The 16,941-nt window shown below is 41.8% G+C and overlaps 1 protein-coding gene across 2 annotated transcripts in view; it reads right to left on the reverse strand.

The window, feature by feature from the left end:
- Positions 1-16,941, reverse strand: part of MYO1E (myosin IE) — a 202,243-nt gene that overhangs the window by 46,306 nt on the left and 138,996 nt on the right. For both annotated transcript variants that reach the window (XM_068552626.1, XM_068552635.1), the window contains 7 exons: positions 15,421-15,501; positions 15,029-15,115; positions 12,436-12,522; positions 11,254-11,421; positions 10,111-10,196; positions 7,853-7,934; positions 1,767-1,873 (listed from right to left, as the gene is read on the reverse strand). In XM_068552626.1, the coding sequence (XP_068408727.1) occupies positions 1,767-1,873; positions 7,853-7,934; positions 10,111-10,196; positions 11,254-11,421; positions 12,436-12,522; positions 15,029-15,115; positions 15,421-15,501 (698 nt within the window). The remainder of the gene's footprint in view (positions 1-1,766; positions 1,874-7,852; positions 7,935-10,110; positions 10,197-11,253; positions 11,422-12,435; positions 12,523-15,028; positions 15,116-15,420; positions 15,502-16,941) is intronic.

Below are 16,941 nucleotides of genomic sequence, written 5' to 3' on the forward strand. Positions count from 1 at the left end.
CCAAATCCTAGTCTAGCCCTTTGCTCTAGATCAGCTGTTCTCCAACTAAGGGGCCCAGACCATCATCACTGGCATCACTTGGAGGCCCAGAAACTGACTCAGAAACTCTGGGAATGGGACCCAGCAACAAGCCTTCCAGGGGATGTTCTGACATTCAAGTTTGAGAACTAGTGTTGGAAGGCAAAAAGCCCCAGACATTTTCCATCTGTTATCCTCTTGATATCAAAGGAGAAAGTGAGTGACACAGTTCAGAAAAGCAGAGGGCAATTTAAGCACATCCAGGGGAATGACCATGAAGGGGAAGCGTCGGATTCCACATCCAGCTCCTTCCGAGGGAATGGCTGGGGGAACTGAGTGCTGAAGAGAAGATCCCAGGGAAACATGGTGACTGCCTGGAACTAGGAAAAAAGCTGTCACACGGAAAAGTCCCAAGAATGATCCTGCTGGCCGATTAGAGATTACAGTAAAACCGATTTAGAGAATGACTGGAGAGCTTGCTAATGGCAAGAGGCATCCAAATGTGAACTGGTGACTTAGGAGGAGTGGGCTTCTTATCAGAGCCTGAATATCATCAATGGATAATATTGTAAGAGGAATCTCAGACTACCTTAAACTGAAAAATTTGAGCAATTCAATAGACAAGATGCCTTAGAAACACACATCTAATGATGAGACTAGTCAGAATATTGTGGAATGACCAAGTGGAAGGCTGCTACATCCCAACAGCACCTTAACATGAGAAAAAAGACGCAGGCTGCACCACAAAGTGTGAAAATACAAAGAAGGACTTGCAGACAGCAAATGCTTGAGCTTGGGCATTTTCCTTCCTGTTTATCTTTTCCTCCCTGTAAAGGATCAAGCATTGTCTGTCTGCCGTGGGTTAGAAAGGATCTTGCTGGTAGGATGGGAAATGGACCCATCCATGTCTCTCAGAAGAGGTAATGCGCAGTTAGGATTTTTTTTAAAAATAAATTTATTTATTTATCTAGTCATTTATTTTTGGCTGTGTTGGGTCTTCGTTGCTGCACGTGGGCTTTCTCTAGCTGCGGCGAGCGGGGGCTACTCTTCGTTGCGGTGCGCGGGCTTCTCATTGCGGTGGCTTCTCTTGTTGCTGAGCACGGCTCTAGGCATGCAGGCTTCAGTAGTTGTGGCACGTGGGCTCATTAGTTGTGTCTCGCGGGCCCTAGAGCGCAGGCTCAGTAGTTGTGGCACACGGGCTTAGTTGCTCCGCAGCATGTGGGATCTTCATGGACCAGGGCTCGAACCCGTGTCCCCTGCATTGGCAGGCGGATTCTTAACCACTGTGCCACCAGGGAAGCCCTGACAGATTGTTTTTAACCAGTTCTTTAGAACTTCACTTTCAACCCTGAGCTAAGCATTCCAGGCCACATCCTGCGTGCGCTGATGAGGAGCTGAGTGCGTTAAAAATGTCTACACAGAGCCTCAAACTAATTTGAAAACCACCCTGACTCTGCTGTATTAAGGTTTGCTTTCTTTTTTCCATCTGCCCCCAGACTAGCCAAGATCAACATTATAAATCGCTAATTCTGAACTGAAGGGCACTGCTAACATTTCAGGAGAAAACAAGGAGGGGAAAAATATATCTACATAGGCTTCTTCCTGAAAAAGTTAAGACACAAAACACATTGGAAGGCAATTGAAACTGCTCCTGCCTCGGGCATAGGAGGGCCCAGCTTGAGCAGAGGGAAAAACAGGGTGGGACCATGTATGTTGGCTTTGACCTCCCGTCTGTGTCTTCACCATACCTGCTTTCCTCCCAGTCCTTGGGCTTCTTGGTTTCATTGGGTTTGATGCAGCGAATGTAGTGAGGTGTACATTTCATCAGGGTGCTCACAAGGTCATTGGCTTGTTTCTAGAAAGGAAGAATAACATCATTTAGAAACATGGAACTTGCTCTAAAGCAGACCAACTTTCAAAGGAGACCTGTGTGCAAATGTACAGCTAGAAATTCATCCTCATGACAGTTCGTTCATTAGGCTTACTCGGGTCTACTACACTTTCTTAAAGCTCTACTGACTGTTATGGTGATTTGAACACTCATAAGTGGGTTTGAAATTAGATTTTTGAAAATGATGAGGTATTTTTAGTATAGTTAATAAGACAAAAAAAACCCACCCCAAAACCCAGTAAATCCTCTCATATAATTCTTTTTAGGAGAAACAGGGAAGGATGCCAATTATTAACAAATTTAGTTAATTTTATATTGATTGACGGCCTTTGCAAATACATTTTTCTCATAAACTCTGAGGGGAAGGGAGGTGCACAAATTTATTTGCAAGGATAAATCATCAAAATCCCCTGTACTCTTTTCAGGCAATCTAACCAATGAAGAATCACCTTATTAAAATGATGGAAATTCACAATTAAAAAGTGGGAGATACATAAAAATATCTCAGAATTCATAAACCTTTTATAGGCTATTTCATTCACCTTCTTCCTCAGCATGTCCTTTTCCAAACCTGCTGACTCAGAGCCCTTTCAGTGTGGCAGGAAACTTACTCTTTCATGAACTAAAATAGTCAATGTAAAATCAGCTCTTACTACCTGTGCATTGGGTACCCACGATGGAACTGGGTTCAAGAAGAAAAAGCCACATAAATAAAGCTGAAATTGCTTATGAGATATTTCAAATCATGAGTACCACAAATGTTGTTTGAAGAAACAGGAGCAGAGCCCACATCAGCATTCCCAGCACCACACAGCTGAGCATAGCCTATGGATCCATTAATGGGGCACGCATGCAACCTCTCATTCTAAGCAAATCGGCACAAAGAGAGAAAACCTCTAAAAGAAAATAGAGGAAAGGGATCTCCAAAGCCAGAAAACCATTACAAAGTCAGCAGAAGGGATCTGCCTGCAGTAGTCAACCCTCTCTCAGTTAGGACTTTTCTGTTTTCATGGGTTTGGGAAATCTGAAACCCTTGAGAAAAACTCTTGGGTATATTCAAAGCAAAAGTTCTCTGTTTAGATGTGCAGAATATGGCATTCTTTGCAATGCTTGGAATTCAGGGCAAAGCTGCCGAGGTTGCATGATCAAAGCAAAGCTCTATGATAAAAATGTAAACTGACTCTCATCTTCCTTGTTGATGAGAGAGAGATTGTACTTGAGAACAAATTTAATGATCTTTGCAACACGTAAGATGAAGCCTGGGAGGGACTGGTTATAATAAAGCTTTATTTTTTAAGTTCCCAAACTCTTAATATTTATTTTTTAATTTTTAAGTATAACTTGGAAGACTCTTTAGTCCTAAGCATTTAGGAGCATACCTTTTCAACTTAGCGTGAGAAAACACAGGGGCAAGTTCGACTTAAGTTTATATGACACTTGACATAGTTCTTTCTATTGAGCTATTCAATAGCTCAAAATAGTTACGGCTAACAAGTACTGAATTATGCTTCATGGGCTAGACACATGGATTTTCTTATTTATGCCTCACGATTGTAAGAAGTAGCTTCTTACAATTATCATTCCCATTTTTTAGATGAGAAAACGGGGCCTTAAAGAAATAAAGTATTACTCAAGATGATATAATTAGTAAACAGAAGTGAGGCTAGAACCCAAGTCTGTGAGCTACCAAGTTTTTTTCTTAACCACAATGCCATCCTCCTCAAGGAAGATAAGGGATAATTTAGTGTGATAACAAAAGGAATTAACTGCCGTGACTTAGGATTAGAGAGAAGCCTTTAGGTTTTGGAATAATCAATTTGAGCAAACAGGAATATATCTCAAAATTATCCTGTATTTAGCTATGGGTCAACTTTAAATGCCCCCTGAAGCGGTTGGGAAGCAGCACGTTGGATTTACTCTGGCTCCAGACAAGAAGAGCCCATGAGTTAGAACAGAAAGCTACCAAAGGCACTTGCCCTACAAGGGCAGAGGCTTGCCTACAGAGGCTTGTCTACTTGCCTACAGAAGCAGGCATTAAAATATGCAGACAGGACAGTGAGAAAGGCTTAGGCTGACAGCGCCTCATTCTACCCTCCCCACAGATTGTTAGCAAGCCTGAATTGGGATCCTGGCTCTGCTCTTTGCGAGCTATGTTGCAAATCACTAAATTTCTTCGGGCCTCAGTTTCCCCATCTGTAAACTAAGTAGGTTGAACTAGAAGACCTCTAATTTAATCTGAAGGTTGGAATAGATGTTAAACGTCTACAAGTCCAGTTACCTCATGGTACTTGCATCTCTTATCATATCTGCTCCTTTAGAGGCCCAGTCTCACTTAGATAAAGCTGCAGTCAAGTCTACTTTGCCAGCTCTGAGCTCCATTCCATCAATCTTTGGCTCTAATTTCAAAACCGGTCCCTTTTAGCCACAAGAATGTAGAATTTAGGAAAGCCTCAAAAATCACATGTTATTAAGTAAAGAATACTCTTATTTATAAACAAAGATAGTGGGAGTTCTCACCAAGCAAATATTCTATTAATTAAATCCTACAGAACAGTTTTACATTTTAAGGAATTAGAATACAATAAAATTCCCAACACTAAAACTACCTTGAACATAAATTTAATTTTTCTTCCAAGGAACTCAGGGTCCCTTTAAACGTTTAACCTCAGGGATATCATTAAGATGATACTTAGTTACTATATATAAAATAACCAACAAGGTCCTACTGTATAGCACAGGAAACTATACTCAATATCTTGTAATAACCTATAATGGAAAAGACCTTAAAAAAGAATATATACATATATATGTATAACTGAATCATTTTGTTGTACACCTGAAACACAACATTGTAAATCAACCACACTTCAATAAAAATTAAAAAAAGATGATACTTAGCATCTGCAAAATATTATGGACATGAAAGGTGTAAGAGATTGGGCCATGGCTATGCATCTCTAAGAGGTGACTCAAGAGACATAAAACAGGGAGAATCTCATTCCTACATGGAGGCAGAGTGTCAGACAGGCAGAGGTCACACAGTTCACCAAGAGGATACCATTGGTGAGAATATGCATAGTACGGTCTCCCTAGATGAGCTGGCTGACTTCAGGCTGACCTCCCCAGACCACAGCAATCCTGAACATTTTGCGTACACCCGGAAGGTGGCAATTTTGAGCATTCTACTAGACAAGAATATGAAGGAGGGAAAGGGGTCAAGTCTTCCAAGGAGGAGAAAAATGCTCCTAACACCACCCTCCTTTTTAAAGGGAATAAGTTGGACTGAGAATCCAGACCACTTGAAAGTGAGTCACTGCAGCCTTGATGATCTGGGCCCCTTGGATCTGAACGTGACAGTCTCGTGACTAGATTTTCCAGCCTAGAGCTAATCCTTATCCAGGACCTAGAAGTTAAAGCCTGAGTCAGAGCTTCGTGCAGATGTCAATATCTAGGGCCCCGTGAGAACTGCAACTCCTCCCTGCCCTCAACTCTCTGCCCCAGTGAACTCAATCCAGACACCGTCCCAGGATTACTGTATGTCTCAAGTTCCTTGAACATGATTGTCCTTAATCCCAGGGGACTCTACCCTCCAGCTCAAAACCCTACCCTCTAGCTGGCGCCTGACTTCCTGCCCAAAACCCGAGGCTCCTCCAGATGGAAGCGTCTCGTTGCTGGGATGTTCCCTTTGTTTCACGCAGTGCTTATGCCCTCAGAGGCTGGGGAGACAGGCTTCCATACGTGAAACACTCAGAGAAGAAAACGCCGGTGAACAAAACAGGCAGCAGCAGCAAAACGCCGGTGAACAAAACAGGCATGGTGTTCACGGGGCCGGGGTTATCGGAGGGCACTGTGAGAACGACACGTAGGATCTGGACACACAGAGCCACACAGGGGGATGGAGAGTCAGCACAAGCACATCAAGTGTCCACTGAGAATTAAGCAGAGATGAAGAAGCATGGCAGAGGGGCTTCCCTGATGGCGCAGCGGTTGAGAATCTGCCTGCCAATGCAGGGGACACGGGTTCGAGCCCTGGTCTGGGAAGATCCCACATGCCGCGGAACAGCTGGGCCCGTGAGCCACAATTGCTGAGCCTGCGCTCCGCAACAAAAGAGGCCGCGATAGTGAGAGGCCCGCGCATCACGATGAAGAGTGGCCCCCGCTCGCCGCAACTAGAGAAAGCCCTCACACAGAAACGAAGACCCAACACAGCCAAAAATAAATAAATTAATAAATTAATAAAAAAAACAAAAACAAAAAACCAGCTGTTTATCCTCAAGCAACCACTGTCTTTTAAAAAAAAAAAAAAAGAAGCATGGCAGAGAGGGAGGGGACAGATGGAGTACTATGGAACAGGAAAGCATACACGGTTTGGGCTTATTATGTTTCAGGCAGTGTGTGCCTTAGATGGACGATGGAAATTAATCACCACAGTACCCCCCTGAGATAGGTACTAAAATCTCTAAGGCAAAAGAGGCATGAGAGTTTAGGTAACTTGCTGGCGATCACACGGTGAGGGATTTGAACACAGGTGACGAACCCCAGAGCCCTACTCTTAATCACTCAATGATTCCATTGATTATAAAGACAGGGTGGTATTTAATTGGTATGATTCTTTAAAAAACTGTATTAAATATACACACTACTATAGATAAAATAGATAATCAACAAGGACCTACTGTATAGCACAGGGAACTCTACTCAGTATTCTGTAATAACCTACATGGGAAAAGAAACTGAAAAAGAATGGATATATGTATATGTATAACTGAGTCACTTTGCTGTACACCTGAAACTAACACAACATTGTAAATCAACTATCATATAAAATAAAAATTAAAAAATAAATAAATAAAATAAGAAACTGTTTTTAACTGGTATAATTAAATAAGAAAAAGTTTAGTGACTGATTTTCAAAAAATTACATGATGGAGAGTGTTTGACACAACCTCTAAATTCAGAGAGTAATTAGGGACAACCGATTTCATCGCACAGCGCCCCTGATAATTCAATGCACTCTCCGTGAGAGGCTCTCAAGAAACACTAAGAATTCCTCTGACTTTGAGACACTATGAAGCCAAGATGCCTGTAATTCACAGAAAGAAGGGCCCGCAAGACCCAGTGCGGAAGGTGCATAAATTCCCCATATAAGACCCAGTAGAGGACTTCCCTGGTGGTGCAGTGGTTAAGAATCCGCCTGCCAGTGGAGGGGACACGGGTTCGAGCTCTGGTCCGGGAAGATCCCACATGCCGCGGAGCAACTAAGCCCGTGCGCCACAACTACTGAGCCTGTGCTCTAGAGCCCGCGAGCCACAACTACTGAGCCTGCGTGCCACAACTACTGAAGCCCGCGCGCCTAGAGCCTGTGCTCCGCAACAAGAGAAGCCACCACAATGAGAAGCCCGCGCACCACAACGAAGAGTGGCCCCCCTGCTCGCCACAACTAGAGGAAGCCCACACACAGCAACAAAGACCCAACACAGCCAAAAGTAAATAAATAAATAAATTAATTAAAAAAAAAAAAAAAGAGCCAGTAGAATTTCAGGTATGTAAAGTTCCATAATTGGCAAGTTTTGGGGTCTGGTCTGGAAAAGCATCATCAAAATCCAAAATGTGGCTCTTGATCATAAAATTTCTCTTGACAGTTTAATGTGAATTCTCCTAGATTCAGTATAAAGCCACTTCCTCTTAGAAAGTAACTGATTATCATCTGCTGACTATTAAGCTATGAGGTACTTAATATCCATTTGGGGTTTCAGTACAGCCAAGTCAAATTCACCTGCATCCTGTAACCCTTTCTCAAGCAGCAACGTTACTTCTGGCCATCTTCTGTAACCAATCTGTTACGTCTCCCTGACTGCATCCTGGCCCAGGGGTATAGTTCCTGACTCCTAGAAAACCCTACCTCTTAATAGGGATCCATAAATTTCCCAAAATAGAACAAACCTTTATTTTGCTTCCAGCAGTAGTTGGGCGCCCTTTCTTGTCAGCCTGCAGATTTTCCGGAAATAAAGACTTTATAAAAGGTCTGGAAAAGGAGAAAGAGAATGGGTTAGCAATCAGTAAGTACCTTGGGGGCTGGAAAGCCTGCTTCCATAGAGAATGGAGAGAGTTGTCCAGAAGCACAGGACCTTGGATACAGAACGGCCATCTGACTCAAGCCATCAAGTTGTGACCCGGGAGAAAAAAAGCAACGGACACAAGAAACAGAGAGAGAGAATTCTAAGACAGAAGCATCTTGGAGTCTAGGCCTGAAAAATAAAATTTTAAACTCTGCCTTTCAAATTTCCCCACCCACTAGAACTGAGATACACCTTGGCAACAGGACACGACAGAGGAGGGTCAGTGTGGGTTTTCTGAGTTAAGTAAGATAGACCAGAGCACAGGGGTTTGTATGAATTGTCCAGATCCAATGCAGATTCTGCTTTGCTCTAAAGCAGGGTTTCTCAGTCTTGGTGCTACTGATATTTGGGATTGGATAATTCTGTGCTGGGGCCTGGGGCTGCTTTACACATTACAGGATGTTTCACAGCATCAGTGGCCTTTGCCCACAAGATGCCAACAGGGCACTGTATCAACCCTCCCTTCCCTCAAGCAAAAAACCTAGACAAAACGTATTTTGAGTATGAGCAATTTTAAGTGCAGCTAATCCACTAATGCTTTGCTTGCTGAATATACAACTTCATTAGTAGTTGTTAACTGAGCTACATCTGTTGACGGGTCTGCCCCAAAAGGCACAGGGCAGGGAAAATGTCTTAGTCACCTTAGTGTCCCTGGTGTCTGGAACAGAGCCTAGTACACGGTAGGTGCTCAATAAATATTTGCCGATTGAATGAATGAATGAATGAATGAATGATGTGATCCATGTAAATCAGTAATCTGCCACTCAAAGGAAATTCCCCCTAAATGACTTATTGGGCATCATAGATTTTCTAGGAAGTCTCCACAGCGATCTACTTTCATAACCTCACCAGACACAATTATAGATTTTTACAGCACATGTGTTTACCAAACAATAGACCATGTCTACATGACAGGAGTTTTACATGGAAACATCAATAGCTCTTGAATTTTGCAGTAATTTTAATAATTAAAAAGAAAAAAATCTCTGGAAGCATGCCTGCACCTGACTGTCATAATCCCCACAAGCCAGGACTTGTGGCTTACCTAACCTTTTAAGAGCAAATAGATTTTATGTTTTGAGAGAAGAATCTCCGAAGTGAGGGGTGTGAGTGCCACGAAAGTGCAGGCCTGGGGAGATGAGGGCCAGGGAGGAGTGGAGGCTGGAGGGAGGGGAAGAGGGTTAAACGGAGCAGAACTTCGAACCACAGACCAAAAAGGAAACTCGGTTTTGCTTTCATTGAAGTCAGGCCTTTTCTAGAAAATTATCAGGATTGCAGCTGTTGATCAAAGAAGTTAACCTTGATATTATGATAGTTGAAGTAACAGAGACTAAAATGGCAACTATTACTTGGAGACAGCTCTAAAACTTGTAAAATCTGGAAGACTGTGCAATATTGTACTTGCCAGGCATGGACAGGCCTGATCATGTACATGACATCTCACATCATTACCCAGGACCATGGGGACCTTTGCACGGAAGAGGGAAGGAAAGGACATGGCACAGCTGGCCCTGAGAGCTCCAGCAGCTTGCAAGGCAGATGCCCCCACTGCTCTACGCCTTTAGCTTAGTCAGGGTCTTGGGAGTTAAAATGGATCTCTGAGGGCCCCTCCCTGAGTTCTTGAGCCATTTCCCGAGTGCTTCAGCAATTCAGGTTAACTTCGGTGTAGCTAAGCTGTTAGCATTTTCAAAAACAGAAGGAGAATTCTTGGGATGATATTCCGAGGGCAAAGTGTCACAGAGCCGGACTGTCTCACTCTTAGACAGTCAGGCACAGCCATCCCAACACAACTCCAGGATGGGCACTTCTCCCTGATAATACCATTGAAAATGACGAAACTGGGGGCCCTGAAGGGCATGCAGATAGCACTTAGCATGTGGGGTGGGAAGTATCAGGGGTACAAGGGAGAGACTAAGATTGGGGGGAAAAAAGCTATTTTGAGAAGCTGAATTGTCTAATGATAACCCAGACCCAACAGCACAAGGAAACATAATGCTGACCATTCAAGTGTCACAAGTTTGTCCTAATATTGAAAATCTGATCAAACCTACATCCCGTGTCGGATAAGGCAAACACACTTACAGCTCACTGCTCTGCATAAGCTCAATCAGATCCATAAACAGCACATCACGGTTCCTCTCACAAAAGCCATCCATGTCATAGGATACCTGGCCAAGAATGGAAAGATATCGAATTTTATCCTTTAAGTATTTCACTGAACAAAACATCCAAGCTGGCATGGCTATCCTCCAGAGAGTGTGTATATTTCCAGATACAACAACTGGGCTTTCATCCCGATCTGTCACATTAAGGCTGTGCATGTTTTAACTTGTTAGATGACTTTAGCTGGCGATGGCCTGGAGATGCTGATGAATGGTCTCTGGCCGCTTACACGATCCAAATGATACATGACCAGGACCCCAGCTCTCATGATTACATAGCCCTTCTTCGATGGATCTATAGGGGTATGTAAATAATACACTTAATTCTTCCCCTAAATTTTAGGTAAGATGGAGTAAAATAAATCTCTCTATGCTCACTAACCCACTGCAGTGGGCCATGTCATCTGAGGCTTTTCGATTTCTCCTACAAATGGTGTCAGAGGTAGATCAATTTAGCTGAAGTCTCATGCTCAAGGACCCTCCTTGGTTAATAAGAGATTTCTTGGGATGAAGGGTGAGACCAATGACTTTCCACAGTACTAGGAAGTCCCCAAATGTCATGACATCAATTTACTTATCTGTGTATCACCAGCACCCACACAAAGCTTGGCATCCAGGAGCACCCAGTAATCATGCATTTTATGAGAACAAACCCCAAAGTGAGCCTCTGGTCCTTATGTATACTCCCAGGGAGGGAGGATGGGCAAGTAAAAAACGCAAGCTTGTGATTGCATAAGAAGCGAGAAAAAAACCTCATTCCTTCAGCAGTTAATGTATAGGTTGCTTCATGCTTATGTTATATTAAGGGTGATTCATGCTAAAAAACACACAGTGGTGTATACGCACTATCTTTTGTTTGTCTGTCCAAATACTTCATGGGTCCCATGTTGTTGAATGAATGAATGATGGGTGAATAAAACACAGTGAGGCACATAAAACTATACGGACGTGGCTTTCAGTTGCCTCGTGAGAAAACAGATTACAGACCCAAAGGCTTAATACAGGCAGACATTGAAAACGATAACTTCCCCTTTCCTGTTGAACCCCTGCTCCCTGGCCATACCTTCCCCGCATAATGGTGAATAATGAAGCCTTGGTTCCAGCTGTTGAAGTGCTCATGGGTCCCAATCTGCATCTGAAGTTTCTGAAGCAGTGTCTGATCCGCTCCCTCACCCACCGCGTGCATCGTGGCACATACATCATCCAGGATGCTCATGATCCCAGGGGGGTTCTGATGGGACCAAGAGAGCAAAGTCCCAATTCAGTGACTGTTCTAAAATATGTAATGTTTATCAGGTCTTTCCTTAAAGCAAGGAAACCGCTCCCTAGACTTAAGATACCATCTTGAAAGTCAATCTTTCCCCTTGAGGGAGAATGCTATTAATAATCCCAAATGGGAGTCACCTCTTAGATCTAACGACGGGGGAAAGTCCATTTTCAAAAAAAGAGAAAAGTTTATCTGCCCGAAGTTCTGTTCAAAGCCATAAACAGAAAGATCGTTATCTGCTCACTCCTATTTGTACTAGGTGGATTTTTAAAACCCTAAAGAAGAAAACATTTTCCTTGGACCCTAATTCATTTCTTAATGTTCGCTTTCAACCTGTTACCCATATATGACATGGTTAATACAGTTACATACTGGACACATTCTATCTCATGTATTCCTTTTTCTGCATAGCACTAGTTTATAAATAATCCTGCTGTTTTACACAGTCTTTATACTTGTTATTTTGATGGCTACATTTCCCTACTCTTATATGCTATAGTTTATTTAAGGACTGAGTTCTCTATGGATGTTTTCACTCTTTCTTCCAGTTGGGACTTTTATAAAAAAAACAGAACAAAACAGTACGGTACAGATATCTCTCTATATCCTTTTATTTTCTTTTGAATAATTTCTAGGGTTAAAGTCCTAGAAGTTGTATAAATGGTCTAGGAGGCAGGGCCAAGTTTATCTCTCTTCATATGCTATGCCATCAACATAAGTCATAATTGTCTTCTCTTAAGATTCAGTAACAACCTCCATTCGTAAACTGGCAACGTACTCATACACATGTGTATATTAACTACAAGAGTAAAACTCTATTTTCACACACATACCTATAAGCAAAATAAATGTAATCGCTAAAACTCTCTGCAAATCAGAGCTGTCACTTTCCTTATTCTAATACAATGACAGAAAGAACAAAAACTCACTTAGTGTAAACCTGTGAGCAGTGAAGAGACACACCAGACCGATACTTACAACTTTGTTCTCGATGAGGTCACACACGACTTTGTTATTAAAGTAATCGATGGGTGTCCATCTGATGCCTTCTTGAACATATTCTTCCTGTAGAACAGAAAGTGGGAATTCACATTATTACCCAGTGGAGACCAGCTGGAGCTCTGCACAGATGGATACCACAGGCACAGGAATCATCAGGAAAGAAAAACCTGAATGCCCTTCAATAAAAACTTGCAATCTTAATTTTTTCTAAGAGGAAGAGGAAAGGAGCATTTCATTGCTTGGTAATTTTTATGTTTGGTTGGAACCATATGACATTGATCCCATACAACTGATTTTGACATACAACAATGGCACTTTAAAATGGCTTAACCTACAGGTCCAGTTATAAAACAATCTTTTTGAACTTTACATAGAACAGAAGTACAGATTAGCATCTAGGTACTTAAAGGGAAGGCCCCTCATTCAGGTCAGCTGCTCATTAAACTTGATGAACACCATCACACTCTCCTGGTTTTCCTCCTTCCTCATCAATCTTGCTTTGTTAGCTTCCTCTGCTGGCTCTTTCTTTTTTCCAGATCTTTATATTGATGGAGACTCTCAGGGGTTCAATCTCCCAGCCTTGTTTTCTCCACTCTCATTCTCTAGGTAATTCCAATCAACTCCCTGGCTTAAAATAACACCTATAGGCTAATGACACCTGAATTTATTTCTCTAGTCTAGACTTCCCCACTGAGTTCCAGATTCATATATATTGATATATTTCATATACTGGAATTTCCACTCAGAGGTATAACAGGCCTCTCAAACCTACCACGTTCAGCAGCGTTCTGGCCCTCCATCCCTCCACTGTCTCCAGCCAACTGCTCTCCCCCATCTTACCCTTCAGTAAAGAGTCTCCCCATTGGCCCTGTTATTCAAGCTACAGAGGTGGGAATCATCCCTGACTCCTTTTCCCTTTGGTAATTATATTGAGCAAGTCAGGCTGACTCACTCTCCAAAACATATGCCAAATCTGACCACCTCACCACGTCACCACCTCTACTGCTGCCATCACTGTATACGCACCCCCTTTCTTGCCAAGTCTCAGGCAAGAGTCTCCTAACTGGTTTTGAAACTTCCACTCCTGTTTGCCCTCCCCTGCCTCACCCTACCTGTAGGTCTACAGAGCCAGAGCCACCTGGTCAAAAACAAACACAAATCAGCTCGCGTCACTCTCTAGTCAAAATTCTCCAATGGCTTCCCATTGTACTTACTCTAAAATCTGCCATCCCCTACAAAGTTCCTCTGTGATCTAGCCTCTGCCCTCTTCTCCCATCTCAGTCCCTACCATGTCCTCCCTTATGGTTTTGCTCTAGCTACACTGATGGAGTGGAAGAATCCCAGGGCAGAGGTTTCTGTGAAAACCATTGGTCACTGGGGTTCCTAAGCAGAGGCACGAACACGTCCATGAATAAACATTCCTCAAACAGCCCTTGATATGTGTAATGGGTTGAATGTGTCCCCCAAGATTTTGTGTCCACCTAGAACCTCAAAATGTGAGGAAATAGGATGTCTGTAGGTATAATTAGCTAGGAATCTCGTAAATAAAATTATCGTGGATTCAGGGTGATCCCTAAATCCAATGACTGGCGTCTTTATAAGAGAAAAGAGAATGAGATTTGGATGCAGACAGAAAAAGGTCGTGTGAAGACAGAGGCAGAGATTGAAGTTATGCTGCCACAAGACAAGGAATGCCAGGAGCCACCACAAGCTGGAAAAGGCAAGGAAGGATTTTCTCCTAGAGCCTTTGGAATGAGTGTTACCCTAGTGACATTTTGATTTTGAATTCTGGCCTCCTGACCTGGGAGAGAAAAAAATTTTATTGTTTTAAGCAATCCAGTTTGTGGTACCTTATTACAGCGACCCAAGAAATCGACAAACAGTAGGTACCAGAATAAAAGTGAACTTGCCCTGGACTTTCAGAAGGTAGTATAAGCAAGACAAGTTACCTCAAGTCAAAATTTAAATACCAGTTTTGTTAAAGACACATTTATTTATTTATTTATTTATTTATTTAACATCTTTATTGGAGTATAATTGCTTTACAATGGTGTGTTAGTTTCTGCTTTATAACAAAGTGAATCAGTTATACATATACATATGTCCCCATATCTCTTCCCTCTTGCATCTCCCTCCCTCCCACCCTCCCTCTCCCACCCCTCTAGGTGGTCACAAAGAAGACACATTTATTTTTATGTTAGATTGGGAGCAGAGCAAATCTGAGAAAACCAAGTTTTCCTTTGGAACACAGTATATGCCATAGACAGCTGGGGTTGGAATAGGCTTCCATTTCTACTTGGTCAATGAGTCAGAGAGTAGTAAAAACAGCCAGTCCTAAGTCCAACTTCACAGCATCATTTACTTAAAGAAGAAAGAAAAGGTAGCAGATGGTGTTTATACTTCAAACTAAAATGTCACAGTGGCATATGGTTTTTCTGCCTGACTCTATTAAGTACATTTCCTAATACAAGACTAAAATCTGAATCTATTACCAAAAGAGAGGAATCTATACCCTTTAAAACAAAACAAATTAGAAATAGAACAAGATGAAGGAAGGGGGACTGCTCACCTGTTCTGCCTTTAATGTGAGTTCAATAAAAATCTGCTGTAATTTTTCATTAACAAAATTGATACAAAACTGTTCAAAGCCATTTTTCTGGAAAAAAAAAAAAAAAAAAAAGAAAATGTTACTTTCATGTAATTGTTTCTGCAAAATCATTTTAAAGTCATTTCTTGAGTGATTTAGTGAAAAGGCTTAACAGAAATGTTGGAGGCATCAGTAGAAAGCAGCATAGTTTATATTTAGGAGAAACTAATTTGGTAAAGGTACATGAAGAACTCAAAAAAGCAAAAACGAGCCATGTTGGGTTTTTTTTTTTTCCATTGCCTAGAATTATTTTCTTGCAAGCCAGGCAAAAAGCATCACCCTTCGTCATCTCCAACTACTCAGACTGGTCTTACCTGAAATATTTCAAAGCCATAGATGTCTAGGACGCCAATGTTGTATTCCTCGTGGTCCTTCTCCATTGCTTTGTTGATGGACTAGAAGAAAGTAACCGGCGTGGTAAGTAATTCCTTGTACATTCATATTAAAAATGGGCATGATGAAGAGTGGCCCCCGCTTGCCGCAACTAGAGGAAGCCCTCGCACAGAAACGAAGACCCAACACAGCCAAAATAAATAAATAAATAAATAAAAATTAAAGGTGCTAATAATTAAAAAAAAAAAAAAAAAGGGGGCATGCATGGGGGGAAGGGAAGCAGATACTCCTGGTTACTAGAAACAGAGGACGACAAAAAGACAGGTGAATTGCCCCTTAACAAAGGTCTCAGTGCAATGTCAAGTACTTCAGGAAACCACCAGAATCTAATAAAAACTAGTCTGGTAGGGAAAAAAAAAGTTTGCTTAATGATGAAAACCATTAATTTCTGGCAGAGCTAGTTGTTCTCAAGGAGTCTTAAGATTGAGAAGAAAATATCATCTTGGGTGATTGAAGTAAAACCTATTTCACAAAAAGAACCCATATTACAAGATTTGTAAATATTATTTCCATTGACCCCATTCAGTACAGGCATACTTCAGAGATACTGCAGGTTTGGCTCTAGACCACTGCAATAAGGCAAATATCAAAAAAAGTGAGTCACACCATATTTTGGGGTTTCCCAGTGCATATAAAAGTTATGTTTACACTATACTGTAGTCTATTAAGTGTGCAATAGCATTACATCTAAAAAAAGTGCATACTTTCATCAAAAATTACTTTATTGCTAAAAAATGCTATCTTCTGAGCCTTTAGCAAGTCACAGTAGTAACATCAAAGATCACAGAGCACCATCACAAATAATGAAAAACTTTGAAATATTGCGAGAGTTATCAAAACGTGACACAGAGACACGAAATGTTGTAGGAAAAATGGTACCGACAGACTTGTTCAACAGAGTTGCCACAAACTTTCAATTTGTAAAAAAAAAACACAGTATCTGCAAAGTGCAATAAAATGAGGGATGCCCTGTAGTCAATTAATGATCACCTAACATAATACGGCAGGAATGTCAAGAAGACAGTCTCTATTCTCAGAGGCAACTATGGATAGTAATACCATAAATTAGGATTAAAGTGATGGTAATAAAAGCAGCTTACACATATTCAACAATCACCTGTGCCGGGCTTTGCTAAGGGCTTCCCAAGTATTGTTTCATCTAATTCTCACTGCAATTCTCTTAACAACAGTGATAACATCATAATGCATAAGATAACACTGGACAAGGTGAAGGGCCTGGAATTAAATTTAAGTAGTATGATGACTATATCTGTGCTCTTGACCCCTGTGAGGAGAGACGTGTGATCAATGGAACAGACAATGATAGGAGGGGAGGTGGAGGTGAGAGGGGGTTGGTGAGGACTGCAGGGGAGGGAGGAATGTAGGAGGAAAATTCCTGGGGGTGGATGAATTTTTAAGTACCAGAGGTGTTTTCCAGGTGA

This window comes from Eschrichtius robustus, chromosome 1, assembly GCF_028021215.1.
Source record: "Eschrichtius robustus isolate mEscRob2 chromosome 1, mEscRob2.pri, whole genome shotgun sequence".
In the NCBI taxonomy this organism is placed as follows: Eukaryota; Metazoa; Chordata; class Mammalia; order Artiodactyla; family Eschrichtiidae; genus Eschrichtius; species Eschrichtius robustus.